At 38.6% G+C, this 25,713-nt stretch overlaps 1 protein-coding gene and 1 long non-coding RNA gene across 6 annotated transcripts; one reads left to right on the top strand and one right to left on the bottom strand.

The window, feature by feature from the left end:
• Positions 1-430: 430 nt before the first annotated feature.
• On the top strand, positions 431-21,235 carry LOC103442063 (uncharacterized). 5 transcript variants are annotated; one of them, XR_003775839.2, is made up of 24 exons: positions 431-858; positions 1,491-1,589; positions 1,817-2,041; positions 2,161-2,280; positions 2,524-2,607; positions 2,696-2,755; positions 3,637-3,765; positions 3,934-3,995; positions 9,786-9,842; positions 10,315-10,438; positions 11,249-11,383; positions 11,737-11,817; positions 14,141-14,254; positions 14,377-14,456; positions 14,619-14,754; positions 15,083-15,232; positions 15,394-15,479; positions 16,722-16,909; positions 16,989-17,081; positions 17,726-17,908; positions 18,031-18,142; positions 19,217-19,377; positions 19,594-19,710; positions 20,375-21,235. XR_003775839.2 is itself a non-coding variant. In XM_029107600.2 (24 exons), the coding sequence occupies exons 1-24, from the start codon at positions 643-645 to the stop codon at positions 19,910-19,912; spliced, it is 2,904 nt and encodes a 967-aa protein (XP_028963433.2). In that variant the 5' UTR covers positions 432-642; the 3' UTR covers positions 19,913-20,112. The 5 variants fall into 5 exon arrangements, 3 of the variants coding, with proteins under 3 accessions (XP_028963433.2, XP_017190046.3, XP_008379024.3); XR_011571668.1 differs by having other exon boundaries at positions 20,372-21,235; XM_029107600.2 differs by lacking the exon at positions 20,375-21,235 and adding an exon at positions 19,878-20,112 and having other exon boundaries at positions 432-858; positions 17,726-17,913; positions 19,594-19,762.
• Positions 21,236-21,863: 628 nt separating this feature from the next.
• LOC114826833 (uncharacterized) lies at positions 21,864-25,078 on the bottom strand. The gene is made up of 2 exons (XR_003775841.2): positions 24,666-25,078; positions 21,864-22,065 (listed from the first exon to the last, which is right to left on the bottom strand). It is a non-coding gene; the product is annotated as an uncharacterized lncRNA (long non-coding RNA).
• Between the last annotated feature and the right edge of the window lie 635 nt (positions 25,079-25,713).

The following is a 25,713-nucleotide window of genomic DNA, read 5'->3' as shown; positions in this document are numbered from 1 at the left end:
CGGCCATGCGGCAAACTTAGTGGGCCAAAGGTATGCCAGGTCATTAATCAATGGTGTATTTGACGGAAATGTTAACCGAAGTATGAAAATGTCACAAAAATTGAAGTTTAGGTATGAAATCGAGACCCAAAAAAATTGATTTATGAAAATTTGAATATCACGATACTTGTGGATAACAAAGTAAGAAGTACTCATAATATTATTATAATTTAACTCACCCCTATCACTCTATATCATTCTACTAAAATTTGAATAATATATATATATCATATTCATTCGTGGAGGGTTGAGTAGACTGATTTGGTATTTATTGACCCGGCACAAAAAAAAAAAAAAAAAAAAAACTGATTTGGTATTTTGGATTTGGTGTTTGGGCCGGGGCCCAATTCTGTTGCCTGTCACGGTAGGAGAGAAGCCACAGCGCCAAGTGAGGGCAAATGGGTTGTTAGCAGCCGTCAGATGGAAGCGGAATGGTTGGAAGAAATCTGAAGCGGGGTAAATGACCGAATGAGTTACAGGCGTCGTACGCTGGTGATGCGATTTCGATGATTCAGTGCCATACGTTCGTATCTTAGAGTTATTATTATTATTATTATTGGAGGATTAGTGAGTAATTAGGTTAGGATTAAAAGAGGAGGGAAAATGGAATTGCAAATGAAGGTGGCGCAGGCGGTTCACGTACTAAATCACGATACAGAGTCGTGCAACCGCGTGGCGGCAAATCAATGGCTGGTTCAATTTCAGCAGACCGACGCCGCTTGGGAGGTCGCCACCTCAATACTCACCACCGATTTTCACCACTCCGTCGTCTCTGATTACGAGGTCGAGTTCTTCGCTGCCCAGATTCTCAAACGGAAGGTAGCTGTCATACAAATACAATCATGATTCTTATTTACTTGCTTTGCTTTACAACAGTTTATCATTTCATTTGCTTACTGATTGACCGGTGATTGGTGCATTGGGCTGTTGTAAATACTGGACTGACTAATCAACTTTTTGTGTGTTTAGTTCATGGCCAAATCAACTGTTAAACGTTAAATTTGTTTATTTTCATCTTGTATATTTTTCTGTAGAGGCAATCAGGAAATAGCATATTTCTGGAATTAATGGAAATACATTGTTATGTGATCTGAGGCACAAAGTGTGAAACTTGTAATGGAAAATGATGACTGCCTCCTTACTTGGAAAATCGTTTCAATGATGATCAATTAGAATGTAACATTGTACTGCTTGCTAACGTTGGCATATCAGTTGTATTGTATGGCTACACAAAGTGTTCCTAGTGAAGTTTCTATGAGAAGAACACTGTTTGCTAGTTAGATGTCAGTATGTGTAGGCTCTGTCTACCCGCTGAAGCCACTCTTTCTTTGCCAGGGCTTTTGATAGCTGCGTGAAACCTAGATATTTGTGTGTAAATCATATATTTGGTTTCTTGCATGCCTAGTTTTCTAAAGATATAACATATTGCTTATCGTCATTTTACATTCCAGATCCAAAACGAGGGCTGTTACCTGCAATCTAGAGCCAAAGATGCTTTGCTAAATGCCCTTCTTGTTGCTGCTAAAAGATTTAGTTCTGGCCCTCATCAGGTTCTTTTACTACCCATCTCTAGAAAACCTTCTGATGCTTTAGTTGGTTGCTATATGAAGGCTATAACATTTGACCATTTTGATAAAGTTATGTCTTTTACTGCTTTATCACCTTAAATTGTTGCTAGAGCAGGCTATGTTTTTCATGGCTGGAACAAAAGATATTATCTTATTGCCCCTTTATCTTATTACTACATTTAATGAAGGTCCTTGTTTGTTTGTATCAGCTTTTGACACAAATTTGCCTTGCACTGTCTGCACTTATACTGCGAGCTGTTGAGCATGGAAAACCTGTTGAGCAACTATTTTATAGTCTTCAGAATCTACAGACTCAGGTTGATGGAAATGTTGCTGTGCTGGAGATGCTTACTGTTTTACCAGAGGAAATTTTAGACAACCAAAATGCTGACTCTAAAATAAGTTCAGCTGACAGAAGCCAGTATGGCCAAGAGGTTTATGAAATTTCTTTCCATTTCAATGCTCCTATATTTCTCCATCACACGCATCTTCTCCTCTTTTATTCGCTCTCTTTGTATTTATCTTTCTGTTGTATCACTTCTCGCCTATGCAGCTTCTTTCGCATACACCTATGGTTCTTGAGTTCCTACTGCAGCAATCTGAGAAAGGGTTTGATAGTGGTGTACAACTACCTGAACGGAACAGAAAGATTCTGCGTTGCTTATTAAGTTGGGTATGATAATCATTCAATTGTTCTAATGTCCAATGCAATAAAAAAGTATTTGCATGTTTTGCTGCCATCAAATAACCAAATGTTGATGTCCAAGTTGTGTTTCTGGTTGAAGCTCTGAATACAGTTGTGGTACTCTCACCTTATACCGTGACATAAATTTCTTTGCAGAAGTTTGAACTTTTATTTATTAAAGGGTAGGCATTTCTGGTTTTCTTTTTACAGTAGAATTGTTATTATGTTCAGGTTCGAGCTGGATGTTTTTCGGAGATTCCCCATGGGTTACTACCAGCGCATCCACTCCTCAACTTTGTTTTTAATTCTTTGCAGGTAATTTGTATAACTTTATTTACCCAAATTTAATACTTAAAATATGTTTAAGTTGCATAATTGATCTATTTCTGCATTGTTGGCATAGATGTCATCTTCATTTGATTTGGCAATTGAAGTTCTTGTTGAGCTTGTGAGTCGACATGAGGTATGCTATTACTTTAATTAATCATTTATGCTATTACTTTAATTAATCATTCTTGCATATATTATGTTTGCTTAATATCTGGACGATGTGATGCCATCAACTGTTTGATCCTATTTGTATGTGTTTCTGTTCATATGCCTTGTGTTGTACTTTTATGCGCAAACGGAAGCGAATTCTAATAGAGTACCAAATATCAATGGCATAGGTGAAAGCGAAAAGCGAACAATCTCAAAATAAGTACACAAGAGATTGAACGTGGTTCAGCATAAAACCTACGTCCACGGCGAAGCATGGCGATGGATTTCACTAAACAAACAGAGATTACAAAAGAGTATTTAAACTCTCACAACCCAGATCCCACAAATAACAAACCCTAAACCAAACGAGTGGAGAACCCATAACAAACTGAGTAGTCTCTCCCCAATTGTTCTCTAACTCACAAATTGTCTCTCCCCAAATTTCCAAACGAATGACTCATGAATTTGCCGCACGTTCATGTCTCCAAATTGTGACCTCCACCCAAAACCCAATTAGAGAAAACTCTCTAAACTAATGGTGAGGCACACAAATAAACTAACCCTAAGGTCCTATTTATAGTGCATAGGACTTAGGTTACAATGAGAATCTTAATCCTAATCGGAAGTAAACACAAATACAAATCCTAATCAAATAGGTAATTAGCAAAATCTCTCCACCAATCAAGGAATCTAACCAAGAAGTCAAATCCAAACCCAAATAGGACACCAAACAAAATAGGTAACACAAACCTAATTTCTGCATCATCCTAATTTTGAGCGCAAAACCCACCACCTTGCACTCTCTGCATTTATACTGCAAGCTGTTGAATAAATAATCTTATTAACAGATTCTTTCTTCTGTAGGGGCTGCCCCATGTTTTGTTATGCAGGGTGCATTTTCTTAAAGAAGTATTACTTCTGCCAGCTCTTAGTAACGGTGATGAGAAAGTAGTAGGTGGTCTTGCTTGCTTATTGTCAGAGATTGGCCAGGCTGTAAGTATTGATATAGCTCTTTGTTAATTTCCCTCCTGTAACTGCTGTGGGTGGACGTCCTGTTCACTCTCTGTTCTGTTCCCAATAAAATTTTTTCTTTTCAAAAATAAGAAAATCATACTCCAAGTTATCTTTCTCATTAACTTTTAAATTTGTTTTGTATTCCAGGCACCATCTCTTATCGTGGAAGCAAGTGCTGAGGCAGTTGCACTGGCTGATGCACTTTTGAGGTTATTTACTTAATTAACATTTTTTCATGTTTCATTAGGCAAGGCAATATTGTTAGGATTTTGGCTTGTCAAATATGTCCTAGTTAGTTTAGGATTGTTTTAGGAAACCTAGAGGTATACCGATTCTTGTCCTAGAGGGATTAGGAAAGAATTTCAGTTTCCTTATTCAATTTAGGTTTGGATTTCTAGAAGTCTATTTGGATTTGGATAAGTGTAATTTCCTAATCCACTTAGATATAGGAATGAAATCAGCTTTGGGACATGTAACCCTATGTCTATAAATAGGGTGTGGCAAGGCTGATTTTTTAAGAGAAAAAAGAAAACAGCCAGACAGCCAAGAGTTTTGAGATTAGTTATAGGGTTTGCAAAAGTTCTGTAATCTCTATTATTAATCAAAGGAGCAGTGATTTCTCTACCTAGAGAAATCACAACTGGACGTAGGCATAAGTTCTGCCGAACCAATGTGTTTCTAAGTTTTCTAATATTTGCTAGTTTAGTCTATTGCCGTTGGTTACATTAAAGAACAAGGTCTAGTGTGCGGGTTTTTCAACAATTAGTATCAAGAGCTAGGATCAAGGTGTTCTACGATGTCAAAAGGGAAGATGAATGCGGATCAAGGACCTGCGTTAAAGCCCTTTGACGTCAAGGATGACTTCACGGACTGGCAAAGGATGATGAAGAACGTACTGATACACAGGATTTGGATGATGCACTCGATGGTAAGAAGCCGGAAAACATGACAGAGGCAGCATGGACTAAGGTTCTCAAGAAGGCCAAGAGTTCCATCGAGATCCATCTCACAAGATCAGTTCGGTCACACATCACCGAAAAGATGACTGCCCAGGAAGCATGGGAAAAGTTGGAGAATGTTTATATGGGCAAAACCGTGTCCAATAAACTTTTTCTAAAGGATGAACTATTCGGGCTTCGACTAGAAGGAGGTGATATTGAAGATCATGTATGCAGGTTCCAGAATTGCATAGCTAATCTTCAGAAGGTCGAAGAAACTTACAAAGATGATGATATGGCTATCATCTTGCTGAGGTCTCTACCTTCGTCTTTCAAGCACTTTCGAACAGCTCTAATGTTTGGAAAAGAGTCCTTGAAGCTTGAAGACGTAATTCAAGCTCTTCAGTCATATGCTAAACTGGATGATATAACTGAAAGCTCTCAAGGCCTTTATGCCAAAGGCAAGGAGAGGGGGCGGGAAAAGACAAAGGAAGAGAAAATCGGCAATAGAGGTAGGTCAAAATCCAAGAAGAAAAAGGAAAAGAAGGAAGGTTGCTTCGAATGTGGTTCAGCCGATCATTGGAAGAGGAACTGCAAGATTTGGAAAGAGAAGAAAGCCAAGATGGAAGGAAGCTCAGGTTCAGCTAGTGCAGTCACCGAGCATGAGAGTGACGGCGAGCTTCTTTCAGTAACATCAGGCTCCAAGGCTTTCACCAATTGGATTTTGGATACCAGATGCACTTTTCATATGTGTGCAGTAAGGGAATGGTTCGATACTTACAAAGAAGTCAGCAGCGGGGAAGTCTTAACGGGGGACGATTCTTCATGTCCTGTAAGAGGAATCGGCACTGTTCGAATCAGAATGTTCGATGGGATGATACGAGCTTTGGGGAAAGTCAGGTATGTCCCTAGACTAAGAAAGAATTTGATTTCCTTGGGTACTTTAGATGAGGCCGGTTATGAGTACAAGTCTAAAAAAGGAAGACTCAGGGTAACCAAAGGATTGCTAGTGGTAATGCGGGGTGACCTACAACCTAATAAGTTGTATAAGTTAATTGGGACCACTATAGTCGGGGGAGCAGCTGTTTCTATAAATCAGAGTGTAGAAGACAAGACTGAACTCTGGCATCATAGGCTCGGGCACATAAGCCAAAAAGGGTTGCAAGAATTACGCAAGCAAGGCCTCTTGGAAGGCGTGTCATCTTGCAAACTGGACTCTTGTGAATACTGTGTTCTCGGAAAGCAAAGAAAGGTATCATTCGCAAGTAGCAGTGTAGATAACCGAAGCAAGGAGCAACTCAGCTATATTCACTCAGATGTTTGGGGCCCTGCACCAATTAAATCAAATGGTGGAGCTAGGTATTTTGTTACTTTCATGGATGATTTTTCTAGGAAGGTTTGGGTTTATTTCATGAAGCAGAAATCCGAGGTTTTTGCAAAGTTCAAGGAATGGAAAACAGAAACCGAGAATCAAATTGGAAGAAAGATCAAGTACCTGAGAAGTGACAATGGAGGTGAATATACAAGTAATGAGTTCACCGATTACTGCAAGCAAGAAGGCATCATAAGGCACTTCACAGTAAAGAAGAATCCCCAACAAAATGGAGTTGCTGAGAGGATGAACCGAACTCTCATGGAGAGAGAGAGGAGCATGCGATTTCATGCAGGATTGCCTGATAGTTTTTGGGCAGAAGCTGTTAATCATGCAAGTTATTTGATTAACAGGTCACCATCTACAGTTCTCGGTTCTCGGTTTTAAGGGTGCATAAGAGGTATGGTCTGAGAAGCCGGTGGACTATTCCAAGCTCAGGGTGTTCGGCTGTAGTGCTTATGCACATATTCCAAGTGATGAAAGGTCCAAGCTCAAACCGAAGTCTACACATTGCATATTCTTAGGTTTTGAGAAAGGAGTTGAGGGTTTCAAGCTTTGGGATTTCAACAACAGGAAAAAGGTTGTCAATTGAGATGTTGTCTTTGATGAGACAACCATGCCTCTTAATAAAGTCGAGAGTAGTAGGGAGAAGACGGACGATGCTGAAATTGAAGCAACAAAGATTCCATTAATCAGTTCAGATGAAGAAAAAGCTCAGGTGGAGCAAATCGAGCAAGAGGCCGAATCTGATGGTTTTGAGGAAGAAGAGCATCAGCATCGTTCACCAGTTAGGAATCAGGTGGAGCAAGAAACAGGGCAGATTGAAGGCATTCCAATCTGCCAGACATCCCAAAGGGTTCGAACTCCAACCAACAATCCACCTGCATTCCAGAGATGCATAGCACTAGACAAACTTAATCGGAACAAGAAGAAGCCTGACAGATTTGGGTTTGACCAAGACGAAGTTAATTATGCTCTTAACATTAGTCAAGGAGATCCGACTACTTATCGAGAAGCTATAGCTAGTGATGAGCGAGATAGTTGGATAAGTGCTATGACAGAAGAAATGGAGTCTCTTTACAAGAACTCTGTTTAGGAGTTGGTTCCTAAGCCCAAAGATAGAAAGCTAGTTGGATGCAAGTGGGTATTTAGGAAAAAGGAAGGACTACATGAACAAGATGCCGTGAGATTCAAAGCAGGGCTCGTGGCTAAGGGGTACTCACAGAAAGAAGGTGTGGATTATGATGAGATCTTTTCACCTGTAGTCAAGCATACTTCTATCAAATTGCTTTTAGCATTGGCAGCTCAGCATGACATGGAGATTGAGCAGATGGATGTGAAGACAGCATTTCTTCATGGGGATCTAGAGGAGACGATTTTCATGGCTCAACTAGAAGGGTTTGTTGAATATGGGAAAGAGAACCTAGTATGTTAGCTAAGGAAGTCCCTGTATGGCCTAAAATAGTCTCCAAGACAGTGGTACAAGAGGTTTGATTCATTCATACTGAAAATCAATTTTAGAAGATGTTTATATGACCTGTTGTGTGTACTATCATGTGTTCCAAGATGGGATGATCATATTGCTATTGCTATATGTGGATGACATGCTAATTGCTTGTCAAGACAAGTCTAGAATTCAAGACTTGAAGAAGATGTTGAGCGAGGAGTTTGACATGAAGGATCTAGGTGCTGCACAAAAGATTCTTGGCATGGAAATTCAGAGAGATAGGACCGCTGGAAGGATCTGGATATCACAAGCCAAGTATATTCAGAAGGTTCTTGAGAAGTTCAACATGCAAGAAGCAAAGGTAGTTTTGACTCCTTTGGCGGCTCACTTCAGGTTAAGTGGGCAACAGTGTCCTACGTCCGAGGAAGAGCAACAAGTAATGAAGAATGTGCCTTATGCTAATGCAGTGGGCTGCCTCATGTATGCAATGGTATGCACACGTCTCGATATAGCTCAAGCAATCAGTGTCGTTTCCAGATACATGGCAAATCCAGGAAAGCAACATTGGGATGCAGTAAAATGGATTTTGCGTTATTTGAAGGGTTCTTGGCGACAAAGGATTATGTTTGAGAGGCAAAAGGAAAGTGCAGGGGTGTTAGGATATGTGGATGCCGATTATGCAGGGGACTTGGACAAGAGAAGGTCAACTTCTGGTTATGTGTTTACATGTGCAGGAGGACCAATCAGTTGGAGGGCACTATTGCAACCAATTACAGCTTTGTCGACCACAGAGGCAGAGTATATTGCATTGGCCGAAGCTGGAAAGGAAGCGATTTGGCTTAGTGACTTGGTAAGTCAAATGGGAATCACTCAAGATTGTGTGAAGCTGAAGTGTGATAGTCAAAGTGCCACTCACTTGGCAAAGAATCAGGTTTTTTCTGGAAGATCAAAGCACATTGAAGCAAGGTATCACAGAATTAGAGATTGGGTGGAATCTAAGGAAATTTGGATTGAAAAGGTTCATACGGATGACAATGCCGCAGATTTCCTTACAAAGATAGTGCCGGCCAAGAAGTTCAAGCATTGCTTGAACTTGATCAATCTCGTTGATTGATTAAAGTGGAGCACCTCCTCACTTGAGGTGCAATGAGGCAAGAAGAAGATTGCCAAGGTGAAGACTCTTGAAGATTTCCAGAGCTGCTTCAAGAAGGTTCAAAGATACTCTGGGGTGCAACGATCAAGACTTGGTTTGACTCACCAAGGTGGAGATTGTTAGGATTTTGGCTCGTCAAATATGTCCTAGTTAGTTTAGGATTGTTTTAGGAAACCTAGAGGCATACCGATTCTTGTCCTAGAGGGATTAGGAAAGAATTTCAGTTTCCTTATTCAATTTAGGTTTGGATTTCTAGAAGTCTATTTGGATTTGGATAAGTGTAATTTCCTAATCCACTTAGATATAGGAATGAAATCAGCTTTGGGACATGTAAGCCAACCCTATGTCTATAAATAGGGTGCGGCAAGGCTGATTTTTTAAGAGAAAAAAGAAAACAGCCAGACAGCCAAGAGTTTTGAGATTAGTTATAGGGTTTGCAAAAGTTCTGTAATCTCTATTATTAATCAAAGGAGCGGTGATTTCTCTACCTAGAGAAATCACAACTGGACGTAGGCATAAGTTCTGCCGAACCAGTGTGTTTCTAAGTTTTCTAATATTTGCTAGTTTAGTCTATTGCCGTTGGTTACATTAAAGAACAAGGTCTAGTGTGCGGGTTTTTCAACAAATATATCGGTAAAGACACAAGAATTAGTTGAAAAGGTATTGTTTTTGTTCTATTTTCTTTCTTGTTGTAAGGTCACCCATCTTTTATAGTGTTAAGGATGATAAAAAGGTCCAGACGTGCTTGCAACAATGTGATTGAGCCCGGGTATTATTGGTAGTTAGTAACTAAGTTAGTAGAAACTTAGAGTGGTTAAACGTTCAAACATGACACCTTCCGCACTAAAATTGAATACCATCTTATGTTAATGAGTCAACACTGAATAGCAACGCGTTAGGATCAGGCCAGGAAAGGCCAAATTCTTATTTTTGATTCAAATGATCACAATAGATATGGAGAATTATCTCATGCATGCTAAAGAAAATTCATTACAGTTCGGTTGCCTGAAGTCTTCTTTGATATGGCCTGGTGTCGGATTCTTTTTCATGTGTCAAATTTTGTATCTTACCCTTTAAAAATTCTGGCAGCTGCGTGACGTTTCCAAGTGAAGACTGGGAGATAGCAGACTCAACCGTGCAATTTTGGTACTTAAATTTATTTATCAATTTGAAGGTGAATTGTTGTTTGTCTGTATTTAACTTAGTCTGAAAGGATGGTTGCAATTGTGAACGATCTGTTTCCAATTCTGGGACCAAAGAAAACCTAAAGATGATTGAAGAATTATGGAGTACCATGTTTATTGGTCCTTAGTGATTCTATGAATTTCTCCTTATTTAGGTTAGACTCCATTCACAACCTGTTCTAGGTAAGTGTTGTATCCACCAACAAAAAATGTTAATGTTTATCTTTTATTAGAGATTAGAGATAGATCGTTTTTAACTTGTGAGACTAGACTAGGTGGTATAATGCACGGACAGTGGAAAATGAGTTGCTAAATTTTACTTGCTATGATCTTCCTGTTATGGTGAGAAATGTTAGCATCTGCTGATTTTTCAGGCTTTTGGCGTTCTCTATTAAATTTCAATGATCATCATTGCGAGTTTTTCATATTCTTAGGTCTGGTTTTGCAAGCTATATTCTTGGCCTTGATGAGGATGGTGCAAAACAGAGGAAGCAAGTGGAAGACATGTTTTTCCCTGTATTTTCAGCATTACTTGATGCGCTGTTGTTGCGTGCTCAGGTCTCTATTTTGCTTGTCTGCCTTTTTATATACGGATTGTGGCATGATGCCTTTCTAAGCTGAGTAAATCATGTTGCTTTTTATCAGTATGTTGTGTGAAGGTTAAATTTTTAGACTGTACAGTATTACCACCCTCTGTGTCTGATCCAGTTCTAGCTTCAAGCACTTAAAAACACACTACTGATGCTAAAGCCTTTTGTTCAAATCCACATCAAGCAGGTCCATGTTTTGTTCGAGAGGAGGGAATAGGCAATGCCAAGATTTGGCGCTTATGTTTTATTGGTCATTCCAAGCTGATGGAGGCTATTGATCTTCTATGCTGTGCTTGCAGTTACTAACTGGTCGTCCCTAAAGATGATTAAGAGTTTTAGAATGACCATTATCAGACGTAATAGGTAGGGGATAGGTTGTTATGGGCTTGCTACTTCTCATTGGCTATTATCATGTCTAAACCCCTAAAGGTAGATTTAGTTATTTTATTTTTAGTGAGGTATTAGTTAGAGCCTAGAGGGAAGGTGTATGCTTTTTAGGTTTTAACTGTTAAAGCCTGGTTGGAACAGAGCTAGTAAGGATTACCATGAAGAAAGAGATTATACAAACTAGACAATGATCTTCATTACTCACACATATATACATATGATATATTTATATGCTGCAGATGCTGTTCTTGATGACATGATGAAATAGGAGTTAGCTACTCTGTATTTTGATCTCTCTGGTCTATACTTTCATTTTCATTGTTTCTGGTAATTAGAATACTTCTATAATGATAGATATATAAAAAGTGAATCTTTGTTGTTGACTTGACAGGTAGATGGTTCTATGTTTGATGATGAACAAGGAACACCTGAGCTGCCTGATGGTCTTCTCCACTTTAGGATGAACCTTGTTGAGCTTTTAGTGGATATATGTCATCTTTTAAGATCTGCTACATTTATTCAGAAGGTGGTTGATTTGTATTTTGAATAAGCTTATTTGATTATGGACTCGACTTGTGTTGCTGCGTAAATCATTGCATGTAATAGTTCTTCAGTAACTTGCACATTGGGTCGAAAATAATATTTCAGAGCACTGTTTCACCAGTCAATGTTTATTCCAATAGGTGTTAGATGCAACCTTTATTCTTGTTAATTGTTGGTATTGTCTGCGGTAAGATTACGCGTTCAACATGTTGCTAGAGCTTGCCATCATGTTCAATCTCATAAGAAATATTTGCATGTTTTTTCTTTATTTATTTGGATAGTTCTTTACTGTTGAGTTAGTATTTCTCATTTTTTATTTTATTTATCCCATTGTAGATTTTTTTTGGTGGGTGGGCATCTGCAAATACACCAATACCCTGGAAGGAGGTGGAAACCAAGTTATTTGCTCTTAATGTGGCAAGTACAACATATGCTCCTACACTCAATTATTTGTTATCTAATTACCTTATGTTGTTGCCTTTAATGTTTTTGAATATCTAAGAGGACGACTATGTTAATTTTCTTCTGGTATGTATGTATATGTGCGTCTACGCGTGCAGAATCTTTCACTTCAACAAGAACTCACAAGTTTTATAACTTTGGGACCTCCTTTCCCAGCCATTGGATTAGTTGAGTTGGGAATTGGAAATACTAGAAACACATAAGAACCCCAAATTTTATAGGGAACTTTAACGAAAAGCACCCGGTACTGTTCACTTTAACGAAAAACCACATTTTTACACTAAAAAGTCAATCCTGGTACTATTCACTTTAACCTTTATTTTGTCCTTATCATTAAAACTCAAAGTTTTCAAGCCCTTTTCATTAGTTTTCCTAATTTTATATCCCCCTTACAAGTTTTAAGGATTGAGACCTGAAGTTGCAGGGGGGAGGTTGGAAAGTAGGCAGCGATGAGTCAGGAGAGGTAGCTAGCTGAAGAGGATGAGAGGAGTGAAGAGACATGTGTAAGTGAGCGGATTAGGGAGGATAGCTTTCAGAGTTAATAGTAATGATGAACATGAACTGCTGGAGCTGGGAGTTTGGTGGTTGGAAAGGTTGAAAATTGAGGAAATACATTATCGAGACCTTCACAATGCAGAATTTGCATGGTTCAATATGAGGGAGAGTGTCATTAAGCGAAGAATGGAAAGATTTCTATTCACTTTACATGGTCCAAGAAAGCAAAAAGGATTATGGGGGAGCTGATTTCAAGAGCTTCTGTTGAGATTTGGATCTGGGAGGTGTTTTGAGTTGTGATCGACGTACAAGAGGAAGAATTAAACTCAGACAAAAAAGAAAATGGAGTTTAGCCAATCCGAGAGACTAAATTGAAGAAGAGATAGCACTCTCTGAAATTGATGGGTCGGCGCCAGTTGTTTGTTTTCAAGTCAAGCCCTGTATCCCTATCCATAGGAATTGGATGGATGACTCACTCTCTCTTGAATGAGATGTCAAACAGGTTGTGGGAGCTCCTCTCTTTTGGATGACTGATCAATTCGAGGAGAAGGTTAATGAATTTGAAGCTCTGTTTCCCAATTCTGTGACTCTTGCTGACCCAAGGATGGTGGATAGAGTGGAGATGCTCCATGGAAAGAGGTGGAAAGCTGTGGGTATTTGGAGTCAGTAACTGAGGAAGATGATTTTGCTCAAAAGAGGATGATGCTTGTTTTTGAATTGTTAGATCAACTGAGAGGAACTTTGAATAGTTATTTAAAGAAAACAAGATGCAAGACAATGAAAATAGGTATGAAGCAACAACAGCATTCCAATGTGAGAAAACAGAAAATGAGGTCTTCTAAAATTCTGGAGACACTGATGCCGAAAAATGAATCCATTTCCACAAACAATTCACTTCATCACTTCTCATATCTTTAAATATCTGTCTATTATTATCTATCCAAACAGCCCTAATTGTAGCCATGACTGCACGTCTTTGCGACACCAAACCCCTATTCCTTCCTCCAAAATAGTTTCTTCGTGCAGAGTAGTGCTACATATGTAGCTAGAATCACCCAGCTCAAATTAGCCTCCCCTAAGTAACCTTAACCACAGAGTCAATGCTAATGGACAATATAAATTTTTGGTGATACATATGTAGCGAGAATCATCCAGCTCAAAATAGCCTCCCCTTAGTAACCTTAACCACAGAGTCATTGCTAATGGACAATATAAATTTTTGGTGATCCATGCGCTCAGAATATTACTTACGCATCTGACACTAATGTGCAAAAAAGATGCTACGGGTTGGAGGAAGCCTAATGAGATTGTGAGATTTGGATGTATTGAGGATTCTCTATTGAGAACCCTTCGATGTGATTGAGAGTCTGGGAGAGTACGAAGAATAATTTCAAGAGGCTCCTCTTTTGTAATTCTCTTCTTCTTTTGACAGATGATTGTTGTCATCACACGTGGATTTAACCCAGTTTAGGCTGAATCCCATTAATCCTCGGCTGTTGTTTGTTGATTTTCTCATTTTTGTCTAACTCGAATTTATTTTGGTGTGATATGGGGCTAAGGATTCAATCTGTTGTAACTGAAAGAAAGGAATCCACAAGTTGTTAAAATTGCAGGCATATATTTAAAAGAAAGATCTTGTGTGTGCTTGTATATAATTGGTTCTCCTGATTGTGCTCTTTCCCAACTGCTCTTAGGACTGTCAGCAGCCATTCAGAAAGTTATTGTATTTGAGATTATTCTGCTTTGTAAATGTATTTTTAAATATCAAAGTTCCATATTCCAGGTTGCCGAGGTAGTCCTACAGGAGGTCCAAAACTTTGATTTTTCGGTCATCATGCAGTTGGTCACAGCGTTGGCCACTAGGCCTTTAGATGAGCTGAAGGGCATCATGTGCATTGTATGTCAAAGATTCCCCCTTCCCCTCATTTGCGGGGAAAAATTGGTTTCAGCAGTTTAGTTCACAGAAGATTGCTAGCGTATATTGATTTGTATACCTGATGGATTTTTTTCTTTATTTAGGTGTATAGATCTCTTGCAGATGTTGTTGGTTCCTATTCCAAGTGGATATCTACTTTTCAAACAAATGCTAGACCCTTACTGTAAGCACTTTCTTCTTCCAATTGATGCATTTACAGTCAGTGCTTTTCATCTTCTTTACTGTCTTTTGGTAAACCATTGTGTAAAAGAATTTAACATGTGCCTAATTTGTTAAAATATATTAGCACTCACAATTTTCTTTTCTCTGCTGATTGGTGCTATAGATTATTCCTAGCAGCTGGAATATCAGAACCCCTGTCCTCGAGTTCATGTGCTTCTGCTTTGCGCAAAGTTTGTGAAGATGCTTCTGCAGTGATGTATGAACCTTTGAATTTGGAGATTCTGATGTGGATAGGAGAGGTGAAGTATTATCTGACTATAATACATTCTAACATAGATGTGTGCTTGACATTTGATCTGTGTGCTTGCTTCTTGATTAACGTGAATTCGTGGCTTATGCATTTTAGCATGTCAATGTCTGTTACTGTTGAGAGCATATCTAATGAAGGATTCTTTCACCCAATGACACCGCTGAGAATTTCTTGTTTCTTATTTTTAATGGTTCTTTTTTTTTTTTAAAATAAAAATTTTGCTTGCAAATTTTGCTAACTAATGTATAGTTGTTTTTATTATTTACATGCATTCTCTCACAGTCTTTGCCTTATAAATGGTGTTCTCATCTTTGTAGGGTTTGGAGAAGAGATATTTACCTTTGGAAGATGAGGAAGAAGTTATCAGTGCTGTTAGTCTGATCCTTGGTTCTATTACTAATAAAGAAATAAAGAGCAGCTTGTTGGCTAGATTGCTTTCATCTAGCTTTGAAGCCATTGGGAAACTTGTAAGTTTGTCTTTTGTTTCTTATGTTAATTTGTTACATTGAAATCATATGGTTGCCAGAGGCCTTGTACCATGGTTCATTGCAGGATTTTTTTGGTACTACTACTGATCAATAACCATCTGTGGATTCTGATATGCAATAGTGTCTCAATGTTCTTTTAGGTAGATGCAGATAATAGCCACCGTCTTAGACTGAATCCTGCTACGTATACACAAATTTTGAACTCTGGTGCAAGAGGGCTTTACAGGTTTGCTCAAAGATTACTTGTTTAGAGCCTGTGAAATGTTGCTTCTGTTATGAAGGGAATATTGTGGGTATTCCTAGTCATTAAAAATTTAAATAGATATTGGGTCACGGGCTTGTAGAATTGTAGAATTCACATGATACTTGAAATTTGGCAAATGTTTTGCATATGCTTATAGGTATTGGGGATTGATTCTTTTTTATTTATGTTTTTTTTGGCGGGGCTTACTCACACTCTTTATGTTAGGGGTGATTTTCAAAATGGGCCATGAAGTTCAATTTTCCCATTTGGCACCATAAATTGTATTAATTTATGTCTTTGGTCGGATTGATTGTGTTGTCCATTAAATTGATGACATGGTGAGCTTGAGACCTTGTATGGGCTACCATACATGTAAGTAACGTTTGAACCACATTGACAAAAAAAAAAAACTCATCAATTTAATGGAGGATTAGATGTTTAAAGAAACAGAAGGTGTAAATACAAGTTCAAAACTTAATGGTGGAATCTGAGAAAAGTAGAACCTCATAACCCATTTTGAAAATCACCTAAAGCCATCTCCAAACATGAAGGAGTAATAAAAGCCATAGGCACAATTTTAGCCCTCAAAAATGTAATTTTTCAAGGAATAGTAGCCGGCTAATTTTTCCCGTTTCCAACCAAGAAGGGCTAAAGATTCGACCCTATATTTTTGTTACTTTTTAGTATGCCCAAGTACCTCTTTACCATGCCATCAAGTGGTGAGCTTCCCGAGAAAGAAATGCCTATGTGCCCAAGCTGGCACTTTTTAGCCCTTATGGGGGCTGATTTGAGCCTCCAGACCACGCCCATTTGCAAAATGCCCTTTGGTTGGAGAATGTTTTGTTCAATTTTGGTGCTAATATTGGCCAAATGCTCTCTTGGTCATTTTTTTTCATGTTGGTTGCTTGATATATTTTTCTTTAGAGGTTACATGGACATCTTTTCCAAATCTATGTAACACATTACTTTCACTTCTAGCTCTGTGTGATCTCTGTTTGGCAACTGTACCTAGTCAATGTCATTGAATTTAATTGGTGTGTGCTTGAGCTCAATAGTCATTTCCACAATCATAAAGTTGTGGAATAAGAATAGATTTTATAGGTTTCATGTCAAAAGCTGGGTTTTTCATTTCTTGGATTTTATGGTGCTCTAGGAATCTGTATTTTCCCAGAACTATGTATTATGCTGTTATACATAAATTTTTGAAATTAATTTTAATTTCAGGGTGGGAACTGTATTCAGTCATCTAGCAACATCTGTCCAGAGTGGGCCTTCTGCAGATGATTGTATGCTGGCACTGTTGCAAGTTTTTTGGCCTATTCTTGAAAAACTTTTCAGGTCTGAGCACATGGAGAATGGTAATTTATCTGCAGCAGCTTGCCGTGCTCTTACACAAGCAATTCAATCATCAGGTATATCTCACATTGGAACATCTGTGCAAGTGTATATATTTGTTTGTGCACACAATAACTGAACTTTTTTATTGCGCAGGTCAACATTTCTTAAGATTACTGCCCAAAGTACTAGATTGCTTATCAACAAATTATGTCACATTCCAAAGTCATGAATGCTACATAAGAACTGGTAGGATCCTTGATATCATTATGTGGGAAACTTCTTGTGTTTTACTGTTATCCTACTTAGTTTTTAGATGAACCATTTTCTGCAAGAATCAGATCATAGGGCGATTTAACGTGAGGTGGCTTACATTTTTGAGATAGTGATTGAGGAGGGAGTGAGACAGGATGATTAAATGATTTTTCTGCTAGAATAGGATAGCGAGACGATCTACTGCAATTATGTTGTAAACTTTTATGTATGATGCTGGCTTTAAATGTCCCATTTACTTGCTTGAAAGTTCTAAGATGTTACAGCTAACTCCCAAAGGTTAACAACATGTGGCGTTTTCATTATACAACACTAGGAAAGTGAATATAATTACTATTTAAGGAACCATTTTACAACGTAGGGGGTACAAACTTTGGTTAAAGCTTTTATCTGTCAGACATTATTTTGTTTGTCCTAGCCTTAATTTGGTTTCATCAAGACAGTAAAAAGGCCCACATAGTTCCAACTGTTGGATTTTTATTGTGATATCTATGGTTGGGAGTTAGTGGGAACAGGAGGTTCAACTTTTAGGATTTATTTTAACTTTTTCAGTATGTTCTTTTGGGTTTCTTGTAGTTACTTATTTCCTCTTTCTTCATATTGGAATGATACCATTTCAGCATCTGTTGTCATTGAAGAATTTGGCCATAAAGAGGAGTATGGGCCCTTGTTTGTCACCACTTTGGAGAGATTTACATACGCAGCATCGGTAATGGCTCTTAATTCTTCATACATATGTGACCAAGAGCCTGATCTAGTGGAGGCGTACACAAATTTTGCATCCACATATGTGCGCGGAACTCGTAAGGTTTTGTACACTTATCACTATAGAATTTCTTCCACCGCTTTTATAATTGAAGTGATTAAATCAGGGCTTAATTATCTTATATACTTAAATGATGATTCTAGTTTGGTGACATCTCAGGAAGTAGTGGCTGCATCTGGTACCCTTCTTGAAATTTCCTTTCAAAAGGCAGCTATATGCTGCACAGCCATGCATCGTGGTGCAGCACTTGCGTCCATGTCATACTTATCTTGTAAGCTGATATTGCCTTTTCTTTCTACTTACTGGAAAGAGAGATAATTTCTTGATTTTTCTGTAGTTTTTTCTATTGATTTTTTATTAGGGACCAATATGCGGTTAAGGGTTGATACAGAAGTTTTATTTGCAAGTAATAATCACTAATAGGTTCATATTTTGTGAAAAACTGGTTATATATGACCTTTTTCTCATTTTTGGTTTTGTACTAAGCTAACCCAGTCTTTCTTATCACTATGCTTGGTAAGAACTATGAAAGAAACAAGGAAGATAGAAGAGGCCTAGTAGAAGTAGGGAGGATAAGGGCAGGGATGGAGGGATTCCTTATTTCTTGATTGCAAAGATGAAGGAGAGCATTAAATCATGTTCTTACTATACCCTTAAATGAATGACATAAGATTCCATTTGCCAACCTCTCCAATTTGGGGGATCGGGTTTCTGAGGGCCCTAGAGGTGGTCTCTTCTTTTTTCATCTTTCAACACTCCGACCAAATGAATGTTGTTTTTTCCTCTTTTAGTTTTTCGTCTCTACCTAATATGGTGTTGAGTCTCATGCTACCTATGAGTACGACACATTCCAACTCTAACTCCATTAACAGCAGATCCAAGGCCAACAAGCAAAATTTACGAGCTGTTGCTTCATTTGTCTTTCTACTACATTCATACTGCTAGGGCAACTTCATTATTAGCATTGGAAACCTTATCCTTCTACATGCATTTTTCAATAAATTTTTATATAATTTTCTTTTAATTTTATATGTTTCAAATGCTTACTCTTTCGTCACTTTACTCCGGCATCGTTGTGTTTTTGGTTGCATCTGAAGTAAGTTTTTACTTCTCATATCATTGAAGTCAGTTCCATTTCCACATATTATAAGCCAAAAGAACCTTCCTCTCTACAACAAGAACAATAGTTGTGGGTAACTGACAGTATTCTCACTGAAGTCGTTTCTCTTTATGGTCCTTCACAGGAAGTGCTGTTGCTTGATCTTTTATTCCTTGAGCTTGATTTATCCTGTGTATAAGTGCTACCTGATTGAGGCTTATTATCTATCTTGTATGGACCTGCTAGGTTTCTTGGAGGTGGGCCTGGCCTCTTTGTTAGATTCTTCTATGACTTGTATCTCTGAAGGATCATTCAGCGCAATGGCCATTCAAGTCATCTCCCATAGTGGCGAGGGACTTGTATCAAACCTAATTTATGCTTTACTTGGTGTTTCTGCAATGTCACGGGTAAATTTACAATATCCTCAGATTTCAGGTTTTTCCTTTGCAAGTAAAGACTCATGTAAATAAAAATAAAGTGGAGGCATATATTATTGATATGATCTTTACTCTGTTCAAACAGTAAAACTGACTGAGAAACCACCTAGGATGAGCTGCACTTTGTCCTAAAACATATTGATTAGCTTTGCAGCTAAGGAATTATTTGCTACTGATTCCTCACAGGTTCACAAATGTGCAACAATCTTGCAACAGTTGGCAGCAATATGCAGTTTAAGCGAGAGAACAACCTTGAAGGCTATTCTTTGTTGGGAATCTTTACGTGGATGGTTACGCACAGCGGTCTCTCTCTCTCTCCCTCCTCTCTCTCTCTCTCTCAAACACACACACGGAGGTGTGTGTGTATGTTAGTTTAGATGCAACTTGATCCAAGAGCTAAATGAACGGTATAGAACTACTCTAAAAGCTAGTGTTCCTTAAACCTGACCATATCAAACACACACACGGAGGTGTGTATGTGTATGTTAGTTTAGATGCAACTTGATCCAAGAGCTAAATGAACGGTATAGAACTACTCTAAAAGCTAGTGTTCCTTAAACCTGACCATATGTGTGTACATACCATAGATTGTCTCTGCAGGATGTCATTTCTCTCAAAGGGCGGACACATGAGAAAATCACACCATGCTTAATTTTATTCATCTTGGATCCCAATATTTTTTTATAGAATTGATTATTTTGGATATGGATCTCCCTTGATAGCATAGATTTTAAAATCTAAGTGATTAACCAACCCCATAATAAAACCTAAAATCTAAGCTCTAAATCACACTATGCTCTACATTGTTGAATACGCTCAAAATTATGTTATGTGTCTGTCAAATGTTTCTGTATCTTTCTATATCAACTTATGAATGTATCTTTACCAATGAGAAACATAGGGCACCGGATGTTAGAGCTTGCATATTTCTTCAGATTCCGCTGTTTAAATATTTCAGTTACAGCAGGTGCAGGCTCTTCCTGCTGAATACCTAAAGCAAGGGGAAGTTGAAACCTTAGTGCCAGTTTGGTCTAAGGCCCTTGCTGGTGCAGCTTCAGATTATATAGAGAGCAGGAGCTGTGATGGAGGACACAATAGTTACGGGCACATGCAAGGAAAAGGGGGGAGGGTTCTAAAGCGTTTAGTTCGTGAGTTTGCTGATAGCCACCGCAATGTTCCAAATTTGACTTGATTACTGTCGAATTTTACTTATGCCATTTGCATCTGATTTAGCTGGCGGCTTTAAGAGCTATTGGGGCCTTGTGAATCGGAGTTGGTACCGCATTTTGCAGTTGTAAAGCGATTGCTGTTTTTTTTTTTTTTTTTTTTTTGGGTCCAGGCTTGCCAAATATGGGCCTGTTATTTGAGCTATGTTCCCAATACACATATTCTTCAATCTAATTTTCTGTATAGTCTCTTGCCCAATTTTGACAGGAAGAATGCAAGTCAGGATGTGTATGCCAAATTTTTTGCAGGGAAGGTTACTCGATTCAGGAGCAGGTCGTGGGTACGAGCTTTGTAAGAAAATAAGGTGATCATGCGTTAAGCCGAATGCCTCATAGCGTGTTATATGGCTCACAGGCTCACAGATTGATGATTATGACATGTACGACATCTCTTTTCAGATTTTGGGTTAAAGTTGCGGCTTGGATATTTAAGAGATTGGATTAGCTGTATGTATAATTGTTTTTTCCTGGTCGATAGCAGCTTGGGTTAGCTGTACACTCGAAAATGATCTTCTCTTGGATTAGTTAGTTTCATCCAGTTTGATTATCAAAAAACTGATCATGGCTTGAAGCACCAATCTATAATGTCATTTCCCCCAAAATGTATTATCGCACTCACCTGCCCTCTCTTCTCCTCACTTATTCTATCTCAAAACTGAATGATCGAACTGATCAGAAAAAAGGAGTCTCGATGAGCTAGAATGGGGATTTTTGTTGAAGTTGTTTATTAAAACTTTCTTGAATCAGAGTATGTATGATATTGATTGTATCATACAAGTTTTTTACTAAATTAATTGAAGTGATTACTAGAATATCTTTGTTCTAAATAATTATTTTAAGCTTAAAAATGTTGAAGTATTCATTAACTAATTTTAAATAAATAAAAATGTATTTGAGGGTCGTTATGGAGCGACAAATATTTTTACGCTCCTTATAAATTGATGTTTCTTTTGTTTTTAAAAAATAGTTTTTAAAATAATAGAAAATAAATATATATTGTAAAACAAAGTTAGAATTTTAAGAAAAATAAAATTATGTGTGCCACCACTTTTGCTACCTCAACATTCCACTGTTATCGCCCACGCCAATATGACCGTTACCGCCTCGACTGTCTCACCATTGTCACTATTGACACGTCCCGACCCTGATATTTCTCGAATATCAGGATAGACACGTGTTGGTCGACATCCGAGAGTAACAAAAGCCATTAATTGATTACAAGAGCAATGATTATGAGAAAATATTTATGAATAAACATTTGAAATCCAGAGTAATAAACAAGTTTAAGGAAGTGTCTAGAGTGCACATAACACAATCTAATTCAAGATTTACAAAAAGGAAAGATCATTACAAGATATCACACAAGTGGGTGATAGATTGCTACTGGTAGGGGATGCCTCGTATGTCGTCTCGTAGTCCTCATTTCTAAGACCTGAATGGGGGCGCAAAATAAAGGTGAGTATACCAAGTTCATATATACAATAATAATAAAACAGTTATCAATGTACTAACCCTCACAGTTTATATAATGAAAACTACTAGCATAATAAGTGATGGATTTAATCAAAATCCTAGCATGCCAAAAATATCTCCAAAGTCATATCACAAAATAACATCGTGGAAATCAAAACAATAAACGTATCGTAGATCGTCTCATAAGCGCGGTGTGCTGCTAGAAAGATCACTGAATAAATATAACTCCCGGCCCAATGCCTGCTCCGTGGTCTCTGTGCCCGTAGCCAGAGATTACCAACTCCCGGCCCAATGCCTACTCCATGTCCCTCAGCCCATAGCTAGGGATTATTTCTCCCGGCCTATATGCTAACAACAGATCCTCGCCCCAGGCGGCATAGTGTCCTCTAGGTACGCACAAATAGTTACGCCTCTCATAAATAACCACTTCATAGTATAAAGTCATCTATCATCTATATCATAAAGAGGGATTTCTAAAACATGTTCTAGCATCCTATCGTCGTCCATCCGATAGTCGACCAGATCATGGTTTTTATAGAAAATACGATATATTAAAATATAGCTCAATATAGATTAACAATTGATTCCTCACCAAAAACACGAGACGAAAATCAGTGTATTTAATAAACAGGCTTCACATAAATCAAATCATAAACTCGTAGGCATGCTAATCATTTATGCAATTAAACTATAAAATCATGTAATTTTAGAAGGGGTCCACTCACAAATATTCCTTAGCAGAAGAGTCATGCGGATAAGGATTAAGAATTTTTCCACTAGCAACTTTACCTAAGCACAAAAATGTAATAAATAAATAAAAGGATTTTCTAAAATATTAGGCTTGAACTAAATAAAATAGGGGATTTGGGGTTGGATGTGTTAGGGTCTAATGGGTTTTAGAATTCTAAGGTTTTTGAGTTAAAAGGGTTTTAGGGTGAAAAATGGTGGTTTGGGCTTAAGCCCAAACACACACACACACCACAAACACACATACACATGCACGCCATGCATATACACGCATGCGCACACACACACGCTAAACATACACACACACACGGGCTGCACAACACACACACCACACATAAGCCGGCCTTAAGGCCTCACGAAAGGGCAATGCTTTAAGCCCTTTAACAGAAACCGGCCCAAGGCCCTTCAGTATAAGGCTCGTGGCCTTTTGGGTTTTAAAAACAAATAAATAAAAATAAAAAGGATGCGGGCTGGGGTACTGGGCTGGCCCAAAACGGCTAAGGCCCGAGGGTGAGAGAAGGCCGGATGGCCTGCGTTTGCCGAAGGAGAAGGCCAGAGCTGCTACAGCTCTGGTCACCTGAAAACAAAGGTTCAAGACCCTAATCTAAGTACGAAAATGACGAGCAAAGTGAGGGGAAGAGATTGCTACCCCCAAATAACCGTGACATGGCCGGAGGTGACTGGAGATTCCCTCGACGCTCACGGGTTCGTCGAAAAATAGGTGTGCTCAACCCAACTCGATTCCGAGGCAAAACCTACGTAAAGAGGGAAGGATTTAACTCATAAATTACAACCAAGTATCACACTAATAGAGAGAGGGATAGATCTGCGACTTACCTAACTGAAAAAGGGGAGGGTTCGTCGAAGCTTTTTGCTCATGTGCCGTCGAACTCACAGGGAAGATGTGCTAGGCTCGTTGCGAGCCTCCCTTGATGGTGACAAGGTTTAAGCGTGACCAGGAGAAGAGAATGAGGCGAGAGGTTGAGAGAGAGAGGTACGAGAGAGCTGAGAAAGAGTACATAGAGAGAGATGAAGAAGATAGAGGTCTCGGGGTTTGGGGGGGGGGGGGACATAAAGAGAGAAGAGGGAAGTTAGATTTAGGGTTGGGTTCGGTTTGAAACGGTTCGGTTTTTTGCAGAAACTGAAACCAAACCGAAATTTCGATTCGGTTCAATTTTTTTTCGGTTTTTTTCGATTCGGTTTCGACCCGGTTCTGTTTTTACCATGATTTTTTTTTTCGGTAAATCTGGATATTGGTACTGATCAAACCATTATCTTCATCTACAAATCACAACAACAATTATATTCATTTAGGGTTTGCAGGATTTGTGGGCTGTTATTGATGTAGCAAAATACGAAAAGGGAAAAGCTAATTTTTTTTTTGGTCAGAACATGAATCTTTTATCCAACACAATAAAAATAAAATAAAAAAACTTGGATTGAATCAGATGGAAAGAAACAAACACAGATACATAATCTGCATCCCCACGCATGATTTGCAACCCATACTTTCTTTGCTCTCTGTCCGTCTATTGAATATAAAACCAATACATAATCTGCAGCACACACCTCTATGCATCTCCACCCATTTTTATCTCCATAACTGAAAATCCCAAAGAATTTCCCAACGACCCTCACAAAGCAATAACCCAAAGTTTTTATCTTCATACAATAACAACAAATCAATAACCCAAAATCCCAATAAAAACAAATCAATTTTTATCTTCATACACTAACAACAAATCAATAACCCAAAATCCCAAAATCTAGAAAACCCTAAGTTACTCTTCCTAAATCCCTAAAATTGAATACCTTTTGATTGAGAGAGAAGAGAGGATGCCGCAGGGTCAGCATGCTCGTAGCCATAAGGATGGGTGTTGGAGCCAGAGGGAGGATTGAGAGAGAAGAGGGGACGAGAGAGAGAAGATGGAGAAATTGGAGGCATGGACATGAAGGGTCTCACAAATATGAAGCTTGGAATAGAAAAGAAGGATGCGGGTTATGGAGAAGAATGGAGAAATGGACATGGAGGAAGCTGGAGGCAAGGAACGAGAGAGAGATGAGGGGAATGAAAATAGAATAAGTGTGGCTACGCTAGGGAAATGTGTGTTGAGCTAGGGTTTTGTTGATTTGGTCATAAACATTGAAAAAAAATTTCCAAAATCCGGGAGGCATGAGGTGGATTTGAACCCATGTGCTCCACTAGCTTGGAAAGTTTCACTGAAACCAACTTCACAACAGGTTCTGTTTTGTCATAATTGTATAACTAAACTATTTATAAACATTGAAAAAAATAATTAAATATATATATCGGTTTGGTTCGGTTTTCAAACGTCAAAAATCGAAACCGAACTGGCCAAATTTAGTTCGGTTCGGTTTGAGAGTTTCAGTTCGATTTTTTTCGACCTCGATCCAGTTTGGTTTTCGGTTTTTTTTTTTTTTTTTTTCGGTTTTTTGAACCCACCCCTAGTTAGATTGCTACCACATGACAGTTTGGGGTGAAAATAACATTTATCACATATAATTAGGGGTGGTTGTAACAACCACCATCTTTGAAACCACCACGTCCCACCACCATTGCTGCCACCATGCTATCCTCGACTGCCATTAGCCCGCCACCATGACCACTACCAAATCAATCGTCTCACCATCGTCACCACTCCACCATTGTTGTTGCCGTTGCCATTGTCTCACCAAAAACACCACCATTTGCACGTCCGCCAAGGCCACCACACCACCACCTCCACTATCTCATTGTCTCACCATCACGTACACCAGCACCATATTTTCCATCGCCATCACCACATACCACCATTACCACCACCATATTTGCCATCGCCATCACCACCATTCTTGCCAC

The sequence above is a fragment of the Malus domestica genome, chromosome 09 (assembly GCF_042453785.1).
Source record: "Malus domestica chromosome 09, GDT2T_hap1".
In the NCBI taxonomy this organism is placed as follows: domain Eukaryota; kingdom Viridiplantae; phylum Streptophyta; class Magnoliopsida; order Rosales; family Rosaceae; genus Malus; species Malus domestica.
The sequence above is the reverse complement of the archived record's forward strand: the minus strand, read 5'-3'. Positions and strand labels throughout refer to the sequence as shown.